General features: G+C 43.9%; 1 protein-coding gene across 1 annotated transcript in view; it reads left to right on the top strand.

Moving 5' to 3' along the window:
* The first annotated feature begins 251 nt into the window (after positions 1–251).
* The window catches only part of LOC126149744 (kielin/chordin-like protein), a 98,060-nt gene continuing 73,925 nt past the window's right edge, over positions 252–24,386 (top strand). The window contains exons 1-2 of the mRNA XM_049915831.1: positions 252–402; positions 19,902–20,027. Of these exons, the coding sequence (XP_049771788.1) occupies positions 330–402; positions 19,902–20,027 (199 nt within the window). The 5' untranslated portion in view covers positions 252–329. The remainder of the gene's footprint in view (positions 403–19,901; positions 20,028–24,386) is intronic.

The following is a 24,386-nucleotide window of genomic DNA, read 5'->3' on the forward strand; positions in this document are numbered from 1 at the left end:
CACAAGGTGTATCACTTTGTGGCCGTCGCACCCGGTACAAACTGTGTGAGATTTTTATCAGTAGTTCGTGGGCAAACAGACAGAGCTCAACAGCGTTAATTGCAACTTTTGCGAGCGGCAGCGTTGAGTAATGGCAGGAGGCGTGACCGCGCAACTGTCGACCTTGATTCCTCCCTCCCTCCCTCCCCCCCTCCCCTGCCCCCTACCGCCCACTTAATTTCACAGTTATTTCCGTTGCAGGTATTCTACCGCTCATCTCGCCTCCCTGGTGCCATTATATACAGCGCGGACGGCGTCTGGTGTCACTCCAGTAGCGACTCGACACCAACATGGACGGCGCCCGCTGTGTATCTACCGTGTCCCTGCTGCTGCTGCTGGTGGTTGTCGTCACTGCTACTGCCGGTGAGTACTGTCTCATGTTTGAGGAGATTGTTGTATACCAAGACAAAAATAATCAGTAAAAAACACTACCAGAAAAAAGTACAACCTCGAACAGTTCATTGTATTGTCGATTGAGGGGACACTGTAGGAGTAGATCATAACAAGACTAAGTGAAACACACCGTCATAGTAAAGGGTACCTGAAAAGCCGCGTCATTACACTCTGCATAACCCCCCCCCTTCCCACCCCCTCCCCCTCGGTCCATCTCTGGGGCCACGAAGGTGTGTATTCTTGCATGAAAACGATCACACATGTACCGAATGGCATCCTGCGATGGAATTTCACCAGCAACTTGCGACTTTTCTTGCAATTCGGCAGTGGTTCTTGCAGGACCTGGAGAGCGAGTAAGTACATGTTCAACTCGTGATTTTTTTGATCAGTGCACTTGGTGTACTCCACCAAGAGCGCGTTCTGTCGCAGCAGTTGTGTGAGGATGTGCAGTGTCCTGCTGAAAAAGCACACAAACGGCCGTAGCTATGGGATAATAGCCTATGCAGTGTAGCGGGGACTTGTTATTTTACCCTGCAGAAGCACCAGACATGACCGGACTCGCGAAAGGTGGCCCCACGCCCCTCCATGAAGTCTAGTAGGTGATTTGTCGGTGGTGATGTAATGTATACTGGAATAGGCAGCTCTCCAGTTTTGCTACATAGCTGAATAACCATCACCCAGATACAGAGAGAATCCACTCTCATCACTGAAGGCAGCAGAGTGCCATTCTACTCTCCGATCAAGCCTTTTACGACGCCAGAGTACACGTGGTTCGCAGTTCGTGGTGGGAATGGTAGCCTGAGTAGATTCACAGGTGTTCTTAGTCCTATTCCAAGCAGACGATTCCCAATAGCCCCTGATGACACAGCAGGTGGAACATGTGTCAGATTTCTTCAGTGAGTGACGTTAGATCTTGACGTGTGTCTGTACTACGTCGTACACATATGTGGTACTGTTCTACACACGGCTGTAGAAGGCAGCGACCCACCATCAATACACTGTGCCCAACATATCAGCAATCCGTCAGTACGTCTATCCAGCTTCCTGCACGTCCACAATGCTACCCTGTTCAAATGGCTGAAGCTATTCAACAGGAGTATGCACTTGCTGGTGGGCATGATTTTTACCCTTCAATGAATGCTGCAAACACTGTTCACCCATAAAGTCAGCACAGTTACTGTCTATAGAGTAGAAACAGAGTGTACACAGACAAGATTCTGTGCGCCATCTGATCGCTGATGACAAACACAAATGATTCACTAACACCACAATCCCTCCGTACGCGCATATTTTACTCTCCGGTGCCACTGACCACAGTCCCTGAGAGTGCTGCGTCTTTATTTCCGGCAGTCTACAAATGTGGCCTTTTATTACAGCACAGCCATTGATACATTCAGCACAAGATAGCCATTACCATACTCTACAGTCCCGGCTCCAAAATTTCTTAGGGAACCTTTGCACGCCACTCGCTGTCTGAGATCTCTTCGAAAACCCGTAACTTGATTCACACATTTTGAAAACTCAATGGTAATACTTGTTTTGTTAAACGTTGTTTTGCACTGGACATTCCTTATGTTTTAGTACATATGTCTTTGGTTCTTTAAGCGTCCTTCCAATACATAAGCCTAACATTTTTTAACTCCTTTAAAATAGGAAACAAAATTATAAAAAGTTTCTTTTTCACTTGCACGATACTGACTGCCGAAATATGTATGGAACGGATACATTCTCTGAAGAATGCGTGGCAATGATGAATTTAATCGTTTATCTTTCCATAACGACGTCTTGTATTTCTTCTTTTTTCCAGGCATCTCTACAAGACCAACAACACTAATAACTTATCCCGATACATTTGCTTAACTCTGTGTCAGAGTTTAGGACTATGGGTACAGGTGCGAAAGTCTTCCGTGCTACTGCCGTCACAGCCTGTCATCTGCAAGCTGCCACGTCGTTTACACGGCATCCGCGTGTGTTTGGAACGACCCTTACTGGTATGACTCCTCTTGACTTGTAGGTTCTATCCGTCGGTGGCAAGATTTCACTCTGCCTTCAGTTTACTGGCTGAGCTGCCAATTAAACATAATGCGCGTGCTCCACAATTTTCCTCCTTCATTCGTTAAAATTCTTCATTGATACAGTTAGAAACATTGTCTTTTACTCCTGTTCTAAAGCTTTCTTTTGCCTATCTGAGGAACGATTCTTATAGTGATACATTGTTTCCTTAATACCTTCCCGCTATCACAATTTTCTCACCTGTTAACTGAAAATACAATGCAGTTGCCGTCACATAGTATTCCAACTTATTGTGAAAGATATAGATGAGACCCCTGTCATGTTGAATGGTATATTCCACCCAACAGTTTATGTGCAGACTATTTAGCTGATCAGACCGGTGCAGGATGTGATATATATGTGAGATGGCCAGCCAAGTGATCTGGCCGGTACGTTTTGAGAGTGAGTTAAGTTAGAGCAGGAACGCATGTGATGGATGTACTCTTCGTCCTTATTAATTATTTCATTCTCCCCTCGGTGAGGGAAAGGACCAGACAGAGGTTCAGGGCACTTTGTTACCCCTGGGGTGGGAAACTATATCACAAATGCACAAGAAACGACAGTGATCAGCGATATGAGGATGCAGAAGCCAACGGAAACCGTGTATTAAAAGGAAATAATGTGTACCGCAGGACTAGTGATCTGCAATTGGAAAGTATCATGATGATCTCTCCATCTACAAAAGAGTCCTGATTCGCCCGCCATTCGGATCTTCGGAAGGGGACTGCCAAAGGGCAAGAGATGGGATTACCAACGAAAGTGTAGTACTCTACGAGACGAAGAGTCTCATGCCAGAAGTTTGAACCTTGTAGTAAAGCTGTAAATTAAAATGGAAACGCTCATTCCAGATATAGTTGGGCATAGTGAAGTGAAATGGAAGTAAGATGAAGGTTTTAAGTCCGACAAATATAGGGTAACATAAACAGCGGCAACAAATGATATAACTGGAGTAGAATTCGTCATGAATAGGAAGGCAAGAAAGAGAGTGATCTACTGTCAGTATCTGGGTGATAGTTTAGTCTCATCAGATTCGACAGCAAACCCAAGGCGGCACCACTATTTCACGCATACATGACGAAATCGCAAGCCGAAAATGGAGAGGCAGAGGAAGTACATAAGGATGTTGAACGAGTACTTTAGTGTACAAAGGTAGATGATAATCGAATGATCATAGGAGATTGGAACGCGGTTGTGGGGGAAGGAATAGAAGGAATGTTTACCGGTGAATATGCCCATGATACCAGGAATGGGAGAGGAGTAAAACTGATTTCTGCACAAAATTTCGACTAGGAACAGAGAACTCATAACTGCCCGGATAGCTGGACGTATTAAAGCGCCGCTTCCGGGACGGGAATGGGCTTCGACCTTTTATCGAATTAACAAGTAGGGTTGGTGTACCGTCCAGCCTGGTTGTGGTTTTTAGGCGTTTTGTAAAGTCCCGCTAGGTGAATAACGGTCTAGTACTCAATTCTCGTCTCAGTTACACGATTCGCAAATATTGTAAGACATTCGTTCACTTTCACATTAATTAAACTACACACAGACAATTGTGGTACACATATTCAGTCCAGATGCCGACTTGCGCAGATCCCGACAAAACCAAGAGAAAGAGTAGACAGAGAGCAACACAGAATCAACGAAAACAAATAAAGATAGCTGTCACATGAAAACAGAGTGCAAGAAGCAACGATACGACAGAGGGTTATGGTGTTAGTGGTTTATTTTTCACTATCCTTGTTAGTTTGTTACTTTCATGTTCCATGGATCATTTTGCATGATAAATCGTTGTGATGTGGAACGATTCATTTTCCATTCATATTGGAAATTCATTTGTCCATTTATTTGTACTCTAAACATCACCATATACATACACATACACACACACACACACACACACACACACACATATATATATAATATATATATATATATATATATATATATATATATATATATATATATATATATATATATTCCTCGCCACCATATTTTAGACATTTCAAACATAGAAATTGTTCTACGGAATAGAAGCAGTTGTCAAGGGGAGACGTTTATATCGCTGGGTAAGTGGCCAAACATTTTTGTTCCAGCGTTGTTCACTCCTTTCTGTGCTAAAGACAACCTTTATGTTGAGTAATGAATGTCTTTCTTTTCTTCTAGTATTATAATTGTATACTTCATTGTTCCTTTTGAACTGTAGTAGAGTATTAACAACAAACTTCGTGAGGGAATAAAAACACTGTGAAGCAGTAGTCAGAATGCCAAACTCCTTAAACAGATGGCTACAAGATGATCGCGGGTGAGCACCACATATTATTCGTACAGCACGTTTTTGGGCAATGAAGACCTTCTTTCTTAAAGATGAGTTACCCCAGAACATATCACCTTACTGAATGAAAATAAGTAAAATATGTCAACTTACTGATTTCTCCCTCCCAAAAATTTGCTATGATACTAAGTGGAAATGTGGCCAAACTAAGTCGTTTTCGGAGTTCCGAAATGTGTTTCTTCCAATTTTAGTTCTCATCGATTTAGACACCTAAGAATTTTGAAGTTTCCAAGCTATGTATTATTTCATGACCATGTGTTACACATATCACTGGTGCATTACCCCTAGAGGCGCAGAACTGAATATGATGTGTCTTCGTGAAATTCAGAGTGAGACCATTCGCAGAAAATCAGTCAATTATACTTTTGAGAACTTTGTTCAACATGTCTTACATTTCTGTATGTATACTGGGAGTGATTTCAATACTGGTGACATCAGTAAAACGAACGATTCTGCTTATTGTACATTATACGATAGCTGATTTACATATATGAGAAACAGTAGTGGGCCTACGATTGAGACTTGGGGAACCCCATAGGTGATTTCTGCCCAGTCATAATTATGTCCTGGATTTTGTTGGTTGAATTACTATTAAGTACAACTTCCTGCATTCTTTTGGTGAGATATGACATGACCCTTGCTTGGCAATACCACAAATCCCATAATCTAGGATTATACTATGATTCACACAATCAAATGCCTTGGATATGTCACGGAAATACCTATCGGTGCTATTTTGTTAATTAATGTTTGTAATACCTGCTGTGTGAACATGTAAACATCATTATCAGCAGAGCAACACTTCTGAAACTGAATCTGTGAGTTACTGAGGATATTATTGTTGCCAAGGTGAGATACTGTTCTGGAACTGTAGTTCTAGAACTGTAGTTTCTCAAAAATTTTGGAAAATAATATCAGCATTGAAATAGGTCGGTAGTTACTGACGTCTCTCTTGTCACCTTTCTTACATATGGGTTTAACAACGGCATATTTTAGTCTCTCTGTAATAATGCCTTGGCGATCAGATAGGGCTCAGGAGGCCAGTCTGTGTGCCCCCTATTTGGGCTCTGAAGGCAGAGACTGTGCTGAAGAACAGTGTTTGCAACATTCATTCTAGGGTACAATCACACCCCGCCAACGAGTATGCACTCCGGTTGAACAGTTTCAGCCCTTTAAACGGGGTCACGTCGCGTGTCCGGTGGGAGCTGGACGGACATATCGTCGGATTGCTGCATGAGTTGGGAGGAACGTATCGGTGGTGCTTTGCTGCTTTCACCTGGGACAAGAACGCAAAATCCCCAAGATTGGCAAAGTTTTACAGAAGTTCGAAATAAGGCAAGTACTTCGATGCGAGATGCTTTTAATAATTTCCATAACGAAGTTCTGTTTCGAAATCTGTCAGAAAACCCAAAGAAATTCTGGTCATACATAAAGCACACCAGTGGCAAGACGCAATCAGTACCTTCACTGCTCGATAAAAACGGTGAAGTCACTGATGACAGTGCTACTAAAGCAGAGTTATTAAACACGGTTTTCCGAAACTCCTCCACCAAAGAAGATGAAGTAAATATTCCTGAATTCCAATAAAGGACAACTGCCAAGATGAGAAACATAGAAGCAGATATCCTCGGAGTAACGAAGCACCTTAAATCACTTAAAGAAGGCAAGGCCTCCAGTACAAATTGTATACCAGTCAGGTTCCTCTCAAAGTATGCTGATAAAATAGCTCCATATTTAGCGATTATATACAACCACTCGCTCACAGAAAGATCCGTACCTAAAGACTGGAAAATGGCTCCAGTCACACCTATACCCAAAAAGGGAAGTAGGAGTAAAAATGGTTAAAATGGCTCTGAGCACTATGGGACTTATCATCTGAGGTCATCAGTCCCCTAGAACTTAGAACTACTTAAACCTAACTAACCTAAGGACATCACACACACCCATGCCCGAGCAGGATTCGAACCTGCGACCGTAGCGGTCGCGAGGTTCCAGACGGAAGCGCCTAGAACCGCATGGCCACATTGGCCGGCGAAGTAGGAGTAATCCGCTGAATTACAGGCCTATATCACTAACGTTGATTTGTAGTAGGGCTTTGGAACATATACTGTATTCGAACATTATGAATTACCTCGAAGAAAACGGTTTATTGACACATTGTCAGCACGGTTTCATAAAATATTGTTCTTGTGAAAACACAACTAGTTGTTTATACTCATGAAGTAATAAGTGCTATCGACAGGGGATGTCAAATTGATTCCATATTTTTAGATTTCCAGAAGGCTTTCGACACCACTCCTTACAAGCGTCTTCTAACCAAACTGCGTGCCTACGGAGTATCGCCTCAGTTGTGCGACTGGATTCGTGATGTCCTGTCAGAAAGGTCACAGTTCGTGGTAATAGACGGAAAGTTATCGTGTAAAACAAAGTAGTAACCGGCGTTCCCCAAGGAAGTGTTATAGCCCCTGTATTGTTCCTGATCTTTATTAACGACATAGGAGACAACCTGAGTAACTGTCTTAGATTGTTTGCAAATGATGCTGTCATTTACCGTCTTTTAAAGTCATCAGATGATCAAAACGACTTGCAAAATGATTTAGATAAGATATCTGTATGGTGCGAAAAGTGTCAATTGACCCTGAATAAGGAAAAGTGAGAAGTTATTCATATGAGTACTAAAAGAAATCAGCTAAATTTCGATCACGCGGTAAGTCACACTAATCTGAAGGCTGTAAATTCAACTAAATACTTACGGATTACAATTACAAATAACCTAAACTGGAACGATCACATAGGTAATACTGTGGGTAGAGCAAACCAAAGACTGCTATTCATTGGCAGAACACTTAGAAGGTGCAACAGGTCTACTAAAGAGACTGCTTACACCACGCTTGTCCGCCGTATTCTGGAGTATTGCTGTGCGGTGTGGGATCCGCATCAGGTGGGACTGACGGATGACATCGAAAAAGTACAAAAAAGGGCAGCTCCTTTTGTATTATCGTGAAATAGGGGAGATAGTGTCACAGACATGATACGTGAATTTGAGTGGCAGTCACTAAAACAAAGGCGTTTTTCGTTGCGACGGGATCTTCTCATGAAATTTCAATCACCAGTTTTCTCCTCCGATTGCGAAAACATTCTGTTGGCAACCACCTACATATGGAGAAATGATCATCACTATAAAGTAAGAGAAATCAGGGCTCGCTCAGAAAAATTTAAGTGCCCGTTCTACCCACGTGCCCCTCGAATGTGGAACGGTAGAGAGACAGCTTGAAATGGTTCATTGAACCCTCTGCCAGGCACTTTATTGTGAATAGCAGAGTAATCACGTAGATGTAGATGTAGGTGTAGATGATTTGTGTACCATTTCCATGCAGTTAGAACAGGTTGAGTTACCATGAGCCACTGGGAATCGTCTGCTTGCAGCAAGATTAAGATCACGTGTGCCTTTCGACAGGCTATTACTGATACCACGACACCGCCAAGAATGAATGGTTTGGTGTCGTTAAAGAGAGTGGAATGGCGCTCTGTTATCTAGAGTAATGAGAGTACTTCCTGTCTGTGTGAGAGTGATGGGCGTACACGTACGTGGGGCGAGCCTACTCAGCGACTTACTGCAGAGAGCGTCCGCCAACGACAACCAGGTCCCATACCAGGCTTCATGGTGTTGGGTGTCATCGGTTACAATGAAGACGCACGTCAGGTCTTAATGACAAGAAATACACTCCTGGAAATGGAAAAAAAGAACACATTGACACCGGTGTGTCAGACCACCACCACCTAAAGAGAAGTCCGCGGCGCGCTATTGTGACGTCACGCAAAGCGGGCCAGGGTTGGCTTGGCGCTGCGCTTAAAGAAACGAGACGCACGGCCTGCAAATCTTTGTCAAACGGTTTTACAGAACCTATTCCGTAAAAAATAATTAATTTCTGAAATACTTTTAGCTTTATATGGCAGCTTCATGATGAAGTGCCAATCATTTCGATAATGGTCATAACTATTGTGGTATTTCACAGATAAGTATCAAATTTGAGAACGTTGCCATCAAAAATAGGGGTCGCTATGAATTTGTGTTTGATGCATATTACACATTCTATTGCTGAGTATGAAATACAGATGAGGATTTGAAATTTTCGTAAAACTTTGGATCAATATCTGCTTCCAATCTCGACAAAATTGAGCATCTGCAGAAACTTCACTTCCGATCGCAACGCGCGGGAATGAAATATTCATAACGCCTGTCATATCTCGTAAACCGCTGGAGATAACGAAACGAGATCTTGGCAAATGATACCACGAAAAGAGGAGAGTACTTTGCCGAATGGTTAAAATAAGTAACTTTATCAATCGCGATATAGCAGAAACTATAGTTTATAATTCTTTTTTACCGGTAATGTAATTGCATAAGACTTATCAATAGCCAGTGAAAACGTACGAGCGCGGGATGTAAATAATATTGCGATATACATGATAAAACAAGGTACATTTGTGGAAAATACACTGTGATAAAGTACATTCTTTCTGGACCAGACAACTATTATTTACACTCACTTGAAAAATTCTGCACTAATACAGTGTATAATATTAAATTCCTCTGCCTTTAGTATCCTAAATAAATATTGTGTAGCTGTTTACAGAGCTCCCTCAGGAAAACTGAGTACATTCCCCAAGCAAACAATCACTTTTAACTCACCTCACAAAAACAATTATGCGTTGTTATTGTAATGTAAATTTTCTTTCCTGTAAAAATATGGCAGATTTTGAGCATAAGTCAACAGTGAAAATCTACAAACCTTCAGCAGACATTTGCAACAGTTGGAATGAGACAATGTGTCAAGCTAAAAACGTCAATAATAAATTTAACCTATTTCTAGATTAATTTGTTCCATTGTTTGACACATCGAAAAATAAAACAGATATGCTTCATACAGAGAGATCGCCTTTTAAACATGAAAACAGCAGTTTCGACATTCGTTAGCACTCATGCTAACTAATGCGAGAGTGAACAACAACACCCACTCACAAATAGAGAATAAAACGTATCGGTAATGGGTAACAAAATACGAACTGCAGAGAAATTTAAACACGAATAAAAAGTAACACGAGCCACAAATTTATATTTCGTTTTCAAAATGAAAGTAAAGCCACTTGATAACGAATACTAGGCCTATTTACTGCGAACTTTTGCTCACAATTTTAGTCAAATGTATCCAAAATGCAAGATATTCCACCAGAAAAAAATAATAATTGTACTAGGTATATAGTTTTTACATACCTTCGTGTGCTCAGTGGATTGGAAATTGTCCCGATGAATCGCCGAAAGACATTTCCAACGCAGATTTGCATCTTTCGGAATGGAAAACAACATTACTTTCGGTCGAGTTCCGTAATTCCCACGACACCTTGGCACCCAACACTTGTAAACCATGTTCACAGTAGCTTCACTACACGTGAACACTGTAATCGCTAGTTTTAAGCACGAATATAGCACTCGATCCAACAAACGTGTAGATAAACAAACGCTTCGAAACACAATATGGTGGCCCACTTGGAGTGACGTCACGGCCTGCTATGAATTTCGCGCCGCGGCCTTGTCTCTAGGTGGTGATGGTCAGACCCACCATACTTGCTCCGGACACTGCGAGAGGGCTGTACAAGCAATGATCACACGCACGGCACAGCGGACATACCAGGAACCGCGGTGTTGGCCGTCGAATGGCGCTAGCTGCGCAGCATTTGTGCACCGCCGCCGTCAGTGTCAGCCAGTTTGCCGTGGCATACGGAGCTCCATCGCAGTCTTTAACACTGGTAGCATGCCGCGACAACGTGGACGTGAACCGTATGTGCAGTTGACGGACTTTGAGCGAGGGCGTATAGTGGGCATGCGGGAGGCCGGGTGGACGTACCGCCGAATTGCTCAACACGTGGGGCGTGAGGTCTCCACAGTACATCGATGTTGTCGCCAGTGGTCGGCGGAAGGTGCACGTGCCCGTCGACCTGGGACCGGACCGCAGCGACGCACGGATGCACGCCAAGACCGTAGGATCCTACGCAGTGCCGTAGGGGACCGCACCGCCACTTCCCAGCAAATTAGGGACACTGTTGCTCCTGGGGTATCGGCGAGGACCATTCGCAACCGTCTCCATGAAGCTGGGCTACGGTCCCGCACACCGTTAGGCCGTCTTCCGCTCACGCCCCAACATCGTGCAGCCCGCCTCCAGTGGTGTCGCGACAGGCGTGAATGGAGGGACGAATGGAGACGTGTCGTCTTCAGCGATGAGAGTCGCTTCTGCCTTGGTGCCAATGATGGTCGTATGCGTGTTTGGCGCCGTGCAGGTGAGCGCCACAATCAGGACTGCATACGACCGAGGCACACAGGGCCAACACCCGGCATCATGGTGTGGGGAGCGATCTCCTACACTGGCCGTACACCACTGGTGATCGTCGAGGGGACACTGAATAGTGCACGGTACATCCAAACCGTCATCGAACCCATCGTTCTACCATTCCTAGACCGGCAAGGGAACTTGCTATTCCAACAGTACAATGCACGTCCGCACGTATCCCGTGCCACCCAACGTGCTCTAGAAGGTGTAAGTCAACTACCCTGGCCAGCAAGATCTCCGGATCTGTTCCCCATTGAGCATGTTTGGGACTGGATGAAGCGTCGTCTCACGCGGTCTGCACGTCCAGCACGAACGCTGGTCCAACTGAGGCACCAGGTGGAAATGGCATGGCAAGCCGTTCCACAGGACTACATCCAGCATCTCTACGATCGTCTCCATGGGAGAACAGCAGCCTGCAATGCTGCGAAAGGTGGATATACACTGTACTACACACCGGAAGCAGCTACTAGGGTAGCAGAGTACGTGTGGCGTGCACACGGGGGTTTTTTAGGTTAGAGGGACCCCCCCTTGGGCGAAACGATAAAATACCTGACGGCTTACCAGAGAGGACATTATCATCGTTGATAAAGAACGTCCGTCCTCAGAGACCAAAAACAGGAAAAGTTAACGTAATATTGGTAAACTGCAGGAGTATCCAGGGCAAGGTTCCTGAATTAGTATCTCTTATTGAAGGAAATAGTGCGCATATAGTATTAGGAACGGAAAGTTGGTTAAAACCGGAAGTGAACAGTAACGAAATCCTAGACACAGAATGGAATATATACCGCAAGGATAGGATAAACGCCAATGGTGGAGGAGTATTTATAGCAGTAAAGAATTCAATAATATCCAGTGAAGTTATTACCGAATGCGAATGTGAAATAATCTGGGTTAAGCTAAGTATCAAAGGTGGGTCAGATATGATAGTCGGATGCTTCTATAGACCACCTGCATCAGCAACCGTAGTAGTTGAGCGCCTCAGAGAGAACCTGCGGAACGTCGTGAAGAAGTCTCGTGATCATACTATTGTAATAGGGGGAGACTTCAATCTACCAGGTATAGAATGGGATAGTCACACAATCAGAGCTGGAGCCAGGGACAGAGACTCTTGTGACATTATCCTGACTGCCTTGTCCGAGAATTACTTCGAGCAGATAGTTAGAGAACCAACTCGTGAAGCTAACGTTTTAGACCTCATAGCAACAAATAGACCGGAACTTTTCGACTCCGTGAATGTAGAAGAGGGTATCAGTGATCATAAGTCAATGGTTGCATCAATGACTACAAGTGTAATAAGAAATGCCAAGAAAGGAAGGAAAATATATTTGCTTAACAAGAGTGATAGGGCACAAATCGCAGAATATCTGAGTGACCACCATCAAACGTTCATTTCTGAGGAAGAGGATGTGGAACAAAAATGGAAAAAATTCAGAAACATCGTCCAGTACGCCTTAGATAAGTTCGTACCGACTAAGGTCCAAAGCGAGGGGAAAGATCCACCGTGGTATAACAATCATGTACGAAAGGTACTACGGAAACAAAGAAAGCTTCATCATAGGTTTAAGAGTAGTCGAATCATAGCTGATAAGGAAAAGCTGAACGAAGCGAAAAAGAGCGTAAAGAGAGCAATGAGAGAAGCATTCAACGAATTCGAACATAAAACATTGGCAAACAATCTAAACAAGAACCCTAAAAAGTTTTGGTCATATGTAAAATCGGTAAGCGGATCTAAATCCCCTATTCAGTCACTCGTTGACCACGATGGCACCGAAACAGGGGACGACCGAAGAAAGGCAGAAATACTGAATTCAGTGTTCCGAAACTGTTTCACTGCGGAAAATCGTAACACGGTCCCTGACTTCAGCCGTCGCACGGACGCCAAAATGGAAAATATTGAAATAAACGATATCGGAATTGAAAAACAACTGCTATCACTTAGTAGCGGAAAAGCATCCGGACCAGACGAGATACCCTTAAGATTCTACAGTGATTATGCTAAAGAACTTGCCCCCTTTCTAGCAGCAATTTATCGTAGATCGCTGGAAGAACGTAAAGTACCTAGCGACTGGAAGAAAGCGCAGGTCGTTCCCATTTTCAAGAAGGGTCATAAATCAGATGCGAATAATTATAGGCCTATTTCGCTTACGTCAATCTGTTGTAGAATAATGGAACATGTTTTGTGTTCTCGTATTATGACGTTCTTAGATAATACAAATCTCCTTCATCATAACCAACATGGATTCCGCAAACAGAGATCATGTGAAACTCAGCTCGCCCTATTTGCCCAAGAAATTCACAGTGCCGTAGACACTGGCGAGCAGATTGATGCCGTATTCCTGGACTTCAGGAAGGCATTTGATACGGTTCCGCACTTACGTTTAATGAAAAAAATACGAGCTTACGGAATATCGGACCAGGTTTGTGATTGGATTCAGGATTTCCTAGAAGAAAGAACACAACATGTCATTCTTAACTGTTCAAAATCTGCAGATGTAGAGGTAATTTCGGGAGTACCGCAAGGAAGCGTGATAGGACCTTTATTGTTTACAATATACATAAATGACTTAGTTGACAACATCGGTAGCTCCGTGAGGCTATTTGCAGATGACACGGTTGTCTACAAGAAAGTAGCAACATCAGAAGACTCGTACGTACTCCAGGAAGACCTGCAGAGGATTAATGCATGGTGCGACAGCTGGCAGCTTTCCCTAAACGTAGATAAATGTAATATAATGCGCATACATAGGGGCAGAAATCCATTCCAGTACGATTATGCCATAGGTGGTAAATCATTGGAAGCGGTAACGACCGTAAAATACTTAGGAGTTACTATCCGGAGCGATCTGAAGTGGAATGATCACATAAAACAAATAGTGGGAAAAGCAGGCGCCAGGTTGAGATTCATAGGAAGAATTCTAAGAAAATGTGACTCATCGACGAAAGAAGTAGCTTACAAAACGCTTGTTCGTCCGATTCTTGAGTATTGCTCATCAGTATGGGACCCTTACCAGGTTGGATTAATAGAAGAGATAGACATGATCCAGCGAAAAGCAGCGCGATTCGTCATGGGGACATTTAGTCAGCGCGAGAGCGTTACGGAGATGCTGAACAAGCTCCAGTGGCGGACACTTCAAGAAAGGCGTTACGCAATACGGAGAGGTTTATTATCGAAATTACGAGAGAGCACATTCCGGGAAGAGATGGGCAACATATTACTACCGCCCACATATATCTCGCGTAATGATCACAACGAAAAGATCCGAGAAATTAGAGCAAATACGGAGACTTACAAGCAGTCGTTCTTCCCACGCACAATTCGTGAATGGAACAGGGAAGGGGGGATCAGATAGTGGTACAATAAGTACCCTCCGCCACACACCGTAAGGTGGCTCGCGGAGTATAGATGTAGATGTAGATGTACTAGTGCCGACATTGTCCATGCTCTGTTGCCTGTGTCTATGTGCCTGTGGTTCTGTCAGTGTGATCATGTGATGTATCTGACCCCAGGAATGTGTCAATAAAGTTTCCCCTTCCTGGGACAATGAATTCACGCTGTTCTTATTTCAATTTCCAGGAGTGTATTTATCTGGACCTGAAGGACAAATTATTTACGCAAATCATCTTTTCTTTAGATTTATTTTCTCAAGGAAATGTAATTAAATTAAATAATCTGAAACAGTATACAGAAATATTTAACTGGAGTGTGAGGACGCCTGAGGAAACCGCACTGTCACGGATTAAGAACGAGTTACGAGAAGTGTTTGAATAAGATGGGTACATCCCTGAGCAGCTCTTCTTGTTGAATAAAAATCTTTCGGTGTAAATGCCGCGTCAATTCAGGATAAAACTCCAAGCTTTCGACCACTACCTCCATGGTCGTCGTCAGGGCTAAAACTGACTGTCGTGAACTAGCGAGGTTCCCACTTTTATATGCAAAGGACGGCTTCTGATTGGCTGGAATATGTCATAGCAACAGCGATATGGCGCGTAGAGAAGTGGTGCCCTCTACTTCCATAGATGTAGTTACTATCCTGTGTTGCTTGCAGCGCCATCCCTTGAATCCCTGACGACGACCATGAAGGTAGTGGTCGAAAGCTTGGAGTTTTATCCTGAATTGATGCGGCATGTGCACCGAGAAATTTTTTCTCAAGAAATACGTCGCGAAAGACTTCGTAGCTCTTGTTGTTGTTGTTGAGATCAGGCAGACGTCATGGACTGCCAGTCGTGAGTTGTCAGTTAGTGAAGCATTATGGGAATGGTAGGCAACGTTGCATCGTATTACGTACAAATGCAATTGTGCGTTCTCATTATAATTAATAATAAGCGAGTTACAGAAGAGAAAAAACCGTATCAGAAATTAAGTCAAGTTGTGTCCAAAAAGACTCTTACAGAAAAGGAATTCTGCAACAAGGAAATGAAGTCCATATAACTGCACGGTGACCGAACGTCTACACAGGATCCGACGAAAATTTCATACGTCGTCGTCTCTTAGGCAAAGTAAGAGATCAAGGTACTGTCGTAACTGATGAGCATAACTTAAAACAATAGGGAACACTTCTGTAAGATTATCCACAGGTATCACAACTTACAAATATAGGCGTATACTGACATTTACATAATCAAATAACATCTGTTCATTACTCACTTTTAATAATATAATTAGATTTTTTATTAGATCCTGCTACAACAACTAGCAGTCACATTTGACGAGCCTGCGGGATAAAGTAGCAAGTACCCGCTATATTGCACAGGTTGATGTGTATCTTCGATAGAAAGGTGACATGCTTCTTCAGCAGAAGAGCCAATCTGCTCTTCGTTGTGTAAAACAACTGCGCTGGCCAACAAGTTCACCAGATCCCTCGCCAGTTGAGCACGCATGGGGCGTGACTAAGTGGGAACCTCTCCGTTCTCCAGAGCCTGCAAAATTGCAACAAAAGGCGCAAAATGCTTGGGAGGACACTCTACCGCAAGATGCCATCCGATTGTTTGCATGCGAAAATACACGCCTGCATTGCCGCAAGAGTGACGTGCGCCGTGTATTGAGCGACTGTTTGGGCAATCTTTCCTGCGACAAGTCTGTATCATTTTGTGTAAATTTGTTGTCATACTCTCCTAAAATGATGAACTACCTATCACATCATTTGTGATTAAAATGCGGCATTGTATATACTGAAAGGTAGTACAGACATTGCATCACCATGGATATATTGGCAAGTACTTCTGTCAATGGAACGGACAAAAGTTTCTCCTGGCGGATACACTTTTCGAACAACTTACGAGACTTCAGCCAGGTAAAATTTACAGAGATAGTCGATATTTCGGCGTGATTACATCCCGCCATTTTCAACGCACAAACTGCAACGGACAGGCAAATTAAAAACCTCGGTTCTTGAAGTAATTCAGGAAAGATAACACACTCACACTGAGCACTAATGCCGCCAAAGATGACCAAACTCAGAGATATCGATAGTGAAACAACGAACTAGCAGATGGGGTAACATTGACTCCTCCCCTCTGTTTTTTCAGAAGGGAGAGAGCAGCATTCCTAGCAGAGTTCAAACAAAAACCTCCATAACTGTTTACAAGGTTGCTCGCTAATTTAATCTCAACTGCCTCCTTAATAACACTGTCCTAACAGCTGGACGTGCACGCCAATATCTCGGTATTGTTATATAACACAGGGTGACCACTAGCCAAGCAACGTTCGGCAATAGCAGATCTACTTGGCTGCTGTAATCGTGTGTGCCGTTGATGCTCAGTACATCGGTCCTCCACGGTCCTAATAGTGTGACCAATATATGGTACGCACAGCTACAAGGAATGCGATATACACCCACCTTACGCAAACCAAGCTCATCCTTAACCGAAGCCAAAAGTACTCTAATTTTAGATGGAGGACGGAAAACACATTTCACATTGTACTTCGGTAAAATACGACCGATCTTGTTGGAAGTGCTTCCTACGTAAGGCAAAAAGGCAGTAGATTTAGATGTCGACTCAGTTTTATCATCAATCACCCGATACACAGTTTGTCGATAGCGCAACAAATGTTTCACCATATAATTTATTAAGACATACACGCCTAGAGTAAGAAACACAGCTTTAAGACAGGAAAGCTGGTGTTCAGTGGCATACCACGTCAGTCCAAAACATTTCAAGGTTGTATTAATAAAAAAAACCATAGAAAAGCTGAGATGGTTGTTGTAATGATTCAAGCGTTCTGCACAGGCTCCCTCGACTTGAGTACTACACACAGAACGTTCATAAAGCCAAGGGGACCTGACAGCAAAGGCCTGCTTTGGAATGTTGTTCAATTACACACATTCGCACCTTTTTCGGTCTTGGCGAAATACCAGAAACCCATTCCGCACCTTTTTCTTGTGTGGTGGATTGATATTGATAACACTCATGACGATATTTTCCAGAAAAGAACTGCCAGCGTTTTACATTTGAATCCAGTTGCGGCAGGAGTCCACGCGCCGCTGGTTTTCTTCCGGAGACAAAGTGTGAGGGGAAAACTTTGCACACATTTTTCTCTTCTTGAAAACTTTCTAGAGAATTTCCTGAATAGGTGATTGAGAGATTTTCAGTTAGCTGATCCAACGGTTTGTGACATAAAGATATTGACACAATAAGACTGCACATGGATGGACGGTGTGTATAAGAAAAGCTAATACAAGAGCTGCAAGAACGTCACGTAACCCGACAGGTAAATGGGAGATGGCTTTCATAGCATGAAGACCTTGTAAACAAAGCTGGAATTACTCCCGGTAAAAAAGGATAAACCGTGAAATGTCAGACGCTGCAGTGGTCGATTACTCCACAGGTGTTGACTTCTAATTGTGGTCAGATGTACGCTAGAAACAAACTAAAGAGAAGCTCAACAAATATTATCATTAAAGAGTTCTGTGCCATCAAGTACACACAAAAAGGAGTGAAACCATCTCGTGAAGTTCTTCCTAAGGAGCTTGCATATTTCTCAATCACAAACAGCTAAAACAAGCATGTCACGTCAAGATGAGTGGCACACTTTTAAAGTAACATCCGAGTGCGGCAGTGTGGTATCGTATCCAGTTGTGTCAGAAGCACACCGTGTTAATATGGCGATCATTAGGGACGAAATCAATGAACGAGAACGAGGGATAAAAATCAACTGTGTGTCCACACTGAAGGAACTATACCAGCGCTCGTCTGGTACTATCTGGGACCCCACTGAGATGAGTGATCAGTAACTCGATCTCCACCGTTTTCGAATGTGGGTCGAATCATTGGAACAATGCGCTGTCTGTCTCGACAGAGACGCTAAATTGTTTACTGCGAGACCGGAATTTATTGCATATATGCACTATGTCTCTACAAAGGACTAGAGAAGACAAATGAACTGCTTTAATGAAACCTTAAAAGCTCTGTTCAAACTGGCACATTAGCGTTCGTTTTTAACTCAGAATTTTTATTATTCTTAAATTTCGCAAAGACCGTTTTCTTTCATTTGCTCACACCACTTCGGGCGAGCTATACTGATGATCACCTAATTATTTCGTGAATACCACTTCAAAAAATACTAAGAAGGAAAGAACTGAGTCAGAGATTTCGTAGCAAATTGTACTGTTACTTTACACATCAACAAAGCGCAGGGGGTTTCCGCTGTTGTGTGGGTAAACTACGAGAGGTAAACATTCCGTAGCTAATCGTCAAAGCCCACTACTTATACGTTATGCCCCGCTTCGGAAGCTTTGATACTTCATCAGGTAACAATTTAAGTTTTACCTGAGGGGCATTGCTGTTAGAAAACCAATAATATCGAAAATTATAAATAAGATTTAAACATACATCTTTTATTACAAGAACAAAATGAAACACCGCATATGGTGTAGTATACCTATTTTTGCCTGAGATCTCGTACCAGCGTACTAGAAACGTTTCTGATGATTTTGTCTCCAGGCTCACTGAGACGGGATGAAACACTAATCGTAGTGCCTGCAAAGTGTGAACGCTTCGCGGTCCCCAGAGCACAGCCACGATGAACCTGGAAGCCGCGAGGTCAAGCTACGAATTACTGTACGGGCGATGTGACGTTATCAGTATTCTGAGTACAACATATTACGTACGAGTCCGTGGCTGAAATATTCACATGAGAGCAGTACGAACATTTCCGGCCAGATGACAATCTTCTGGTGTCGCGTTGTGTTTGACGTAGCCAAACCGAGATTCCCCTCAACAATACAGTCACCACCAAACAAAGTATGGGCTGCACTTCGAGCGAGTGTACTCTGTTACGACTGACATTAACGACATAAATCAACAAAACACATTCACCCAGGTATCAAATATATCCTTGCTGCAGCGGTGGTCCCTTGATTTTCCATTACTTCGACCGGTTGCCGATGGGACTTATTGAGTGCTATACCACCAAGCAAGCACCGTTAGAACAGTTCTAAAAATACCACTGTGATTGTTTTCTTGAAAAGCAGAACTAACTGTTTTCTAGTCTTCAGTAATTTCTAATTTAATTATTTTACGAAACACGAAACACTGAATATTATTTAGAGGTAAAGCTTCATGCTAAACAGGTCCTGGGAATAATTTTAAGAGCAACATGGTGGCATGTACTGTTACGCAACCTACATTTGACTTCCTTGTTGGCGTTCAGTGGGGAAAGCAACCACTGTTTCAGATTAATGTACGTATCTTTACTGTTACAGATGCCACGGCTACGAAATGTAGAGTAGAGGAGTGCCCCAACTTTAGAGCCATACGGTACCACGAGGAGTTGGGCTGCGTACGCAGTGATGACCCCAGCGAGTGCTGCCCTACGAGCTTCAACTGTAGTAAGTATCGCACTGGAAGTGAAGGCTTCAGCCATTAATGAAGATACTTACAGCGTGAGCCAGGAATATGTCATATTCTTGAAAAGCAGAACAAACTGTTCTCTAGTCTTCAGTTGTGCGCAGTAAGTATCACAAAGACCGCGTCCAGAAATCCTACCGAAACTGTTCTTTGTTTTCCCCTCTGTCCTTAAGCCTCCATATGAGCTAAAATTCCCCCACTGTCCAGTCGCGACATTTTCGCGATATTTGTTTGAAGTAAGATGTGGCTTGACTCTACTCGAACCATACGCTCTCGGAACTTCCAACATTAAATCTCGTCATGATGCACAACACTTCTCTTTTAACGTCTGCCACAGGAGTTGAGTGACCATCTCCTTAAGGCTCTCGCGCTTTCTAAAGAATCACGTGAAAGAAATCTCGGCTGTAATTTGGATGTCTTCTCTTAATCTTACTTAGAGATAGGAGCAATACCTAAGGGCTTTTCTAAAGACAGTGTTACGTGTTGATCCCTTCGTGCGTGCACAGAATTCCAACGAAGGCCAGTGTGTTATCTGCCTTTCCTACAACCACTTCTAGAGAATGCTCTGTACGGAAAGTGACTCATTTAATAGCTGTGACAGTTCTCAGTTACTGACCGTCAATGATGAATTCAAGCAATGAGCCTTACTTCCCATTTACATACGTCACTACGTCACATTTATTTAGGCTGTGCCCGCAGCAAGCATCGATATTCCACAGTTTATTCTGCATTTCGGAACAGTTTTTGGGTGCTGCAACTTCCCTACATTCAACAACACCACACACTTCAAGCCGCATGGAGTAGCAATGTCCTGACACATTTTTTTTTTAAACCGAGTTAAATTAACAAACGTAAAGTGATAAAACTCTGATGTCGTTGCCACTCGCATTATGGTAATAGTAAGTGAGCTCAAACACATTTCAACACGCTAGTCAGGCTACGAGCGGTATATTACCTAATTATTTTATCTGTCTTGACAAGAAAGTGAACTGCACGACAACGTGGTCGAATACCAATGTAGCTTCGTGCACGTGTACAACATCGGCGGCTGGAATGGTCACCTGAGTGAATTAGTGTTATTCGTGCTTGGTTTTGTTACCAGTCCTAGTAAAGCACATAAGTGGCTCGATCAACGTCAGATATTGAGTGATCATTGGGAAGGGCACGGTGACATTGAGTACTCACGTGAGACAGCACTATCAGCACCTGACGCAATTTGAAAGGGGCCTCATTTTCGGTTTCCATTTGGCCAACTGATCCAATCACGCAATACCCGGTTTTATGGATTATTCGCACGTGAGAGCGGCCCGATGTTGGCCTGCATGGTATACTGAGGGCAGGCATCCTCGTTGTCAAAGTTCTGGCCTACCATGTCTGACCACCACCAGGGAGGATCGTGTTGTTGTGCACCAGGCACGCCTATATCTGTCATCCAACAAGAAGTCAAGGACTCCCTAGAACATTCCGTGTCATACCATATCATTGGCTCGAGACTAGCACCTTCCGGACTAGAGAACTGCCGTCCATTGTGTAGGCTACAGTTCATAGGACGAACGGCTGCTTTAGGATTGGCGTCGCATTGTGTTTAGCGATGAATCACGATTCACCACTTCCCCAGATCGTTGGCGAATTGGTGGCGACCTGGGGAAACGTTCCATTCTTCCAGTGTTTCAGAGAGTCGCCATGGTGTGGGGAAAAATCAGCTATGATTTCACGCCACGCATGATGGAGATTGAGGGAACTCCATTGGCATAATAATACCTCACTAGCATCCAGTGTTCTCATGTTCTTACCTATACTGCGACAGTATTGTGGCGCCGCTTTTCAACAGGATGACGCTCCATTCATGGTGCCTGTCTCTGTGAACATTCTGCATGTCGCTGAGCTGCTCCAGTGGACATCTAAAACCCCAGATGACTTCCAAACAGAGCATGCATGGGACCAGCTTGGACGTCACCTGTGTCCCAGCGCCAGTATCCAGGATGTCAAGGACCAATTACAACATTTGTGATGAAGCGTGCCTCAGGAGAAGATAGACGGGCTTTCCGACATCCTTCCTAAACTAATCAGTGCATGTATCCAGGCGAGATGGGATGTATTCAGTTAAGTGGGCTCATCAGCAAAATCTTGGTGAATTTGACATCATTTTGCAATCAGTGATGTAACGGTACATTTTATTTCAATACGTGAAGTGTAATTTCGCTTCCTCTTCCCCTTCTGGGTATTTCAGTTCTTTTGTCAGACAGTCTATTTGGGATTTCAGGACGTTTTTTTCAACAGCTATCCCAGTTCACTTTTCCTCTTTGGTGTGTATCGGATTTCGGATTTCTATTTACAAATGGAAAAAGGTAATAACAGTCTTGGCTATCGTAAAAAATGGCAACATTACTGTTACAGAAATGCAAAATTATATACGAGAATCGTAATTAGGGCCGCGAAACTCATATGTTGTTGCTTATTCTGTGATTATCAACTGTCACTATTTATGTCTATATGAAAATGTAAGACAGTAAGAACAGATTATAGGTTCACGACTGTGTCCTGCCTTTTAGCTTGGAGGAAATGGTTCGAATCCTAGTTGGTGGAATAAATTTTGAGTCCTCGTATTTCGCTGGCAGCGAAAAGTTGCCAGCCCTTGACGAAATTCAATCCCTCCTTGTAGTGTGTCATGGACTGATGGCGAGTGACACTTTCGACTGTGATCCAGCACTCAGATAGAGACGTTAAGCATTGTGGACATACTGCTGGCATTCGAAAGGTGTAGCCGATTTGCCAGCACCGACATTGTCCTTTCCTTCTTTCCTTACCACCGCCGACATAAACACGTTACTAAAACCGTACACACGCTCCTCAGAGTCACCTCTAAAGCCAGATACACTGAAGACACAAGCTATACACTTCGTGAATAAAGATGCCATTGTCCAGGAAAAAAGAAAGCCCTTCCAAATAGGCGGCAGATCTACAGAGTGTGCACTAATGAGAATTCTTTACACAGTGTGGTTGCTGGAAGAAAATTCACACAAAATCCTAACCAAATCAGCTGGAGGAGCATCCATTTCACGAAAACAGAAAAAGTTTCTGTTTGAAAAATGTAGGGAACTGGTAGGGAAATGGGACGGTTAGTGATGAAGTCTTCTCGGGTCATCAGCCGAGTCAAGACTGTTTATGTGGTAATGTTTCTACAACTTACCTATTTTAATTTTCAGGTGAAGGGTCAGGCTCGTGTGCTGTCCTGTTCTTTATAGCCGCTGGACCGCTGGTTCCTCTGTCTCGTCTGCGTCGACAGCGCCAATAGCGGCGCGCCCCCAGAAGAGGTTTCGCGGCCCGTGAGTGTATGTGTGTGTGTGTGGGGGGGGGGGGGCATGGTCACATGGTCAGTGGTGGAGGGGGCTCTCTGCATGCTGAGGCGTCCGGGTGTCCCATCCTGGTGGGGACCGACCCATCCATCCACTACTTCTGCCGTTTTCACATCGTCTAGGCCAAATGGAGAGCCAGCCGGATTGGCCGAGCGGTTCTAGGCGCTACAGTCTGGAACCGAGTGACCGCTATGGTCGCACGTTCCAATCCTGCCTCGGGAATTGATGTGTGTGATGTCCTTAGGTTAGTTAGGTTTAAGGAGTTCTAAGTTCTAGGGGACTGATGACCTTAGAAGTTAAGTCCCATAGCGCTCAGAGCAATTTGAACCATTTGAACCAAATGGAAAAATCTGCAGCGTCAGAACACAGTCCTACGAAAACCATATATTTGATTTTGAAAAAACACAGCTGCTGTGCAGGGCGAACAGGTTGTGGGATTCGATCTTTAAGGCTGTGGAGATACGAGTCCATGATGACCTTGTCAACTGTGGTAACAAAATGGCTCTGAGCACTATGGGACTTAACATCTGAGGTCATCAGTCCCCTAGAACTTAGAACTACTTAAACCTAACTAACCTAAGGACATCACACACATCCATGCCCGAGGCAGGATTCGAACCTGTGACCGTAGCAGCAGCGCGGTTCCAGACTGAAGCGCCTTGAACCGCTCGGCCATACCGGCCGGTTCAACTGTGGTAACACTTTCTAACTTAGCACAGCATGGGAAGCAGCGGTAACAAAAATGCAACAAGAATGTTCCAGTGCAAAACCGGTGAAGGCAGCGGATGGGATGGACGGGCCTCATCAGAACGCGACGCCCGGACCCGCCAGCATGCAGGGAGCTCCCACCACCACCGGCCGCAACTGCCCCGCCCCCTGGCACGGGCCACGACACCTCTTCCGCAGGCGCGCGATTGGTTCTGTCCACGCAGAGAAGGCAGAGGAGCTGACGGTCCTGCGGCTATAAAGACCCAGACACGACAC

Source organism: Schistocerca cancellata, chromosome 2 (genome assembly GCF_023864275.1).
Source record: "Schistocerca cancellata isolate TAMUIC-IGC-003103 chromosome 2, iqSchCanc2.1, whole genome shotgun sequence".
Lineage (NCBI taxonomy): Eukaryota > Metazoa > Arthropoda > Insecta > Orthoptera > Acrididae > Schistocerca > Schistocerca cancellata.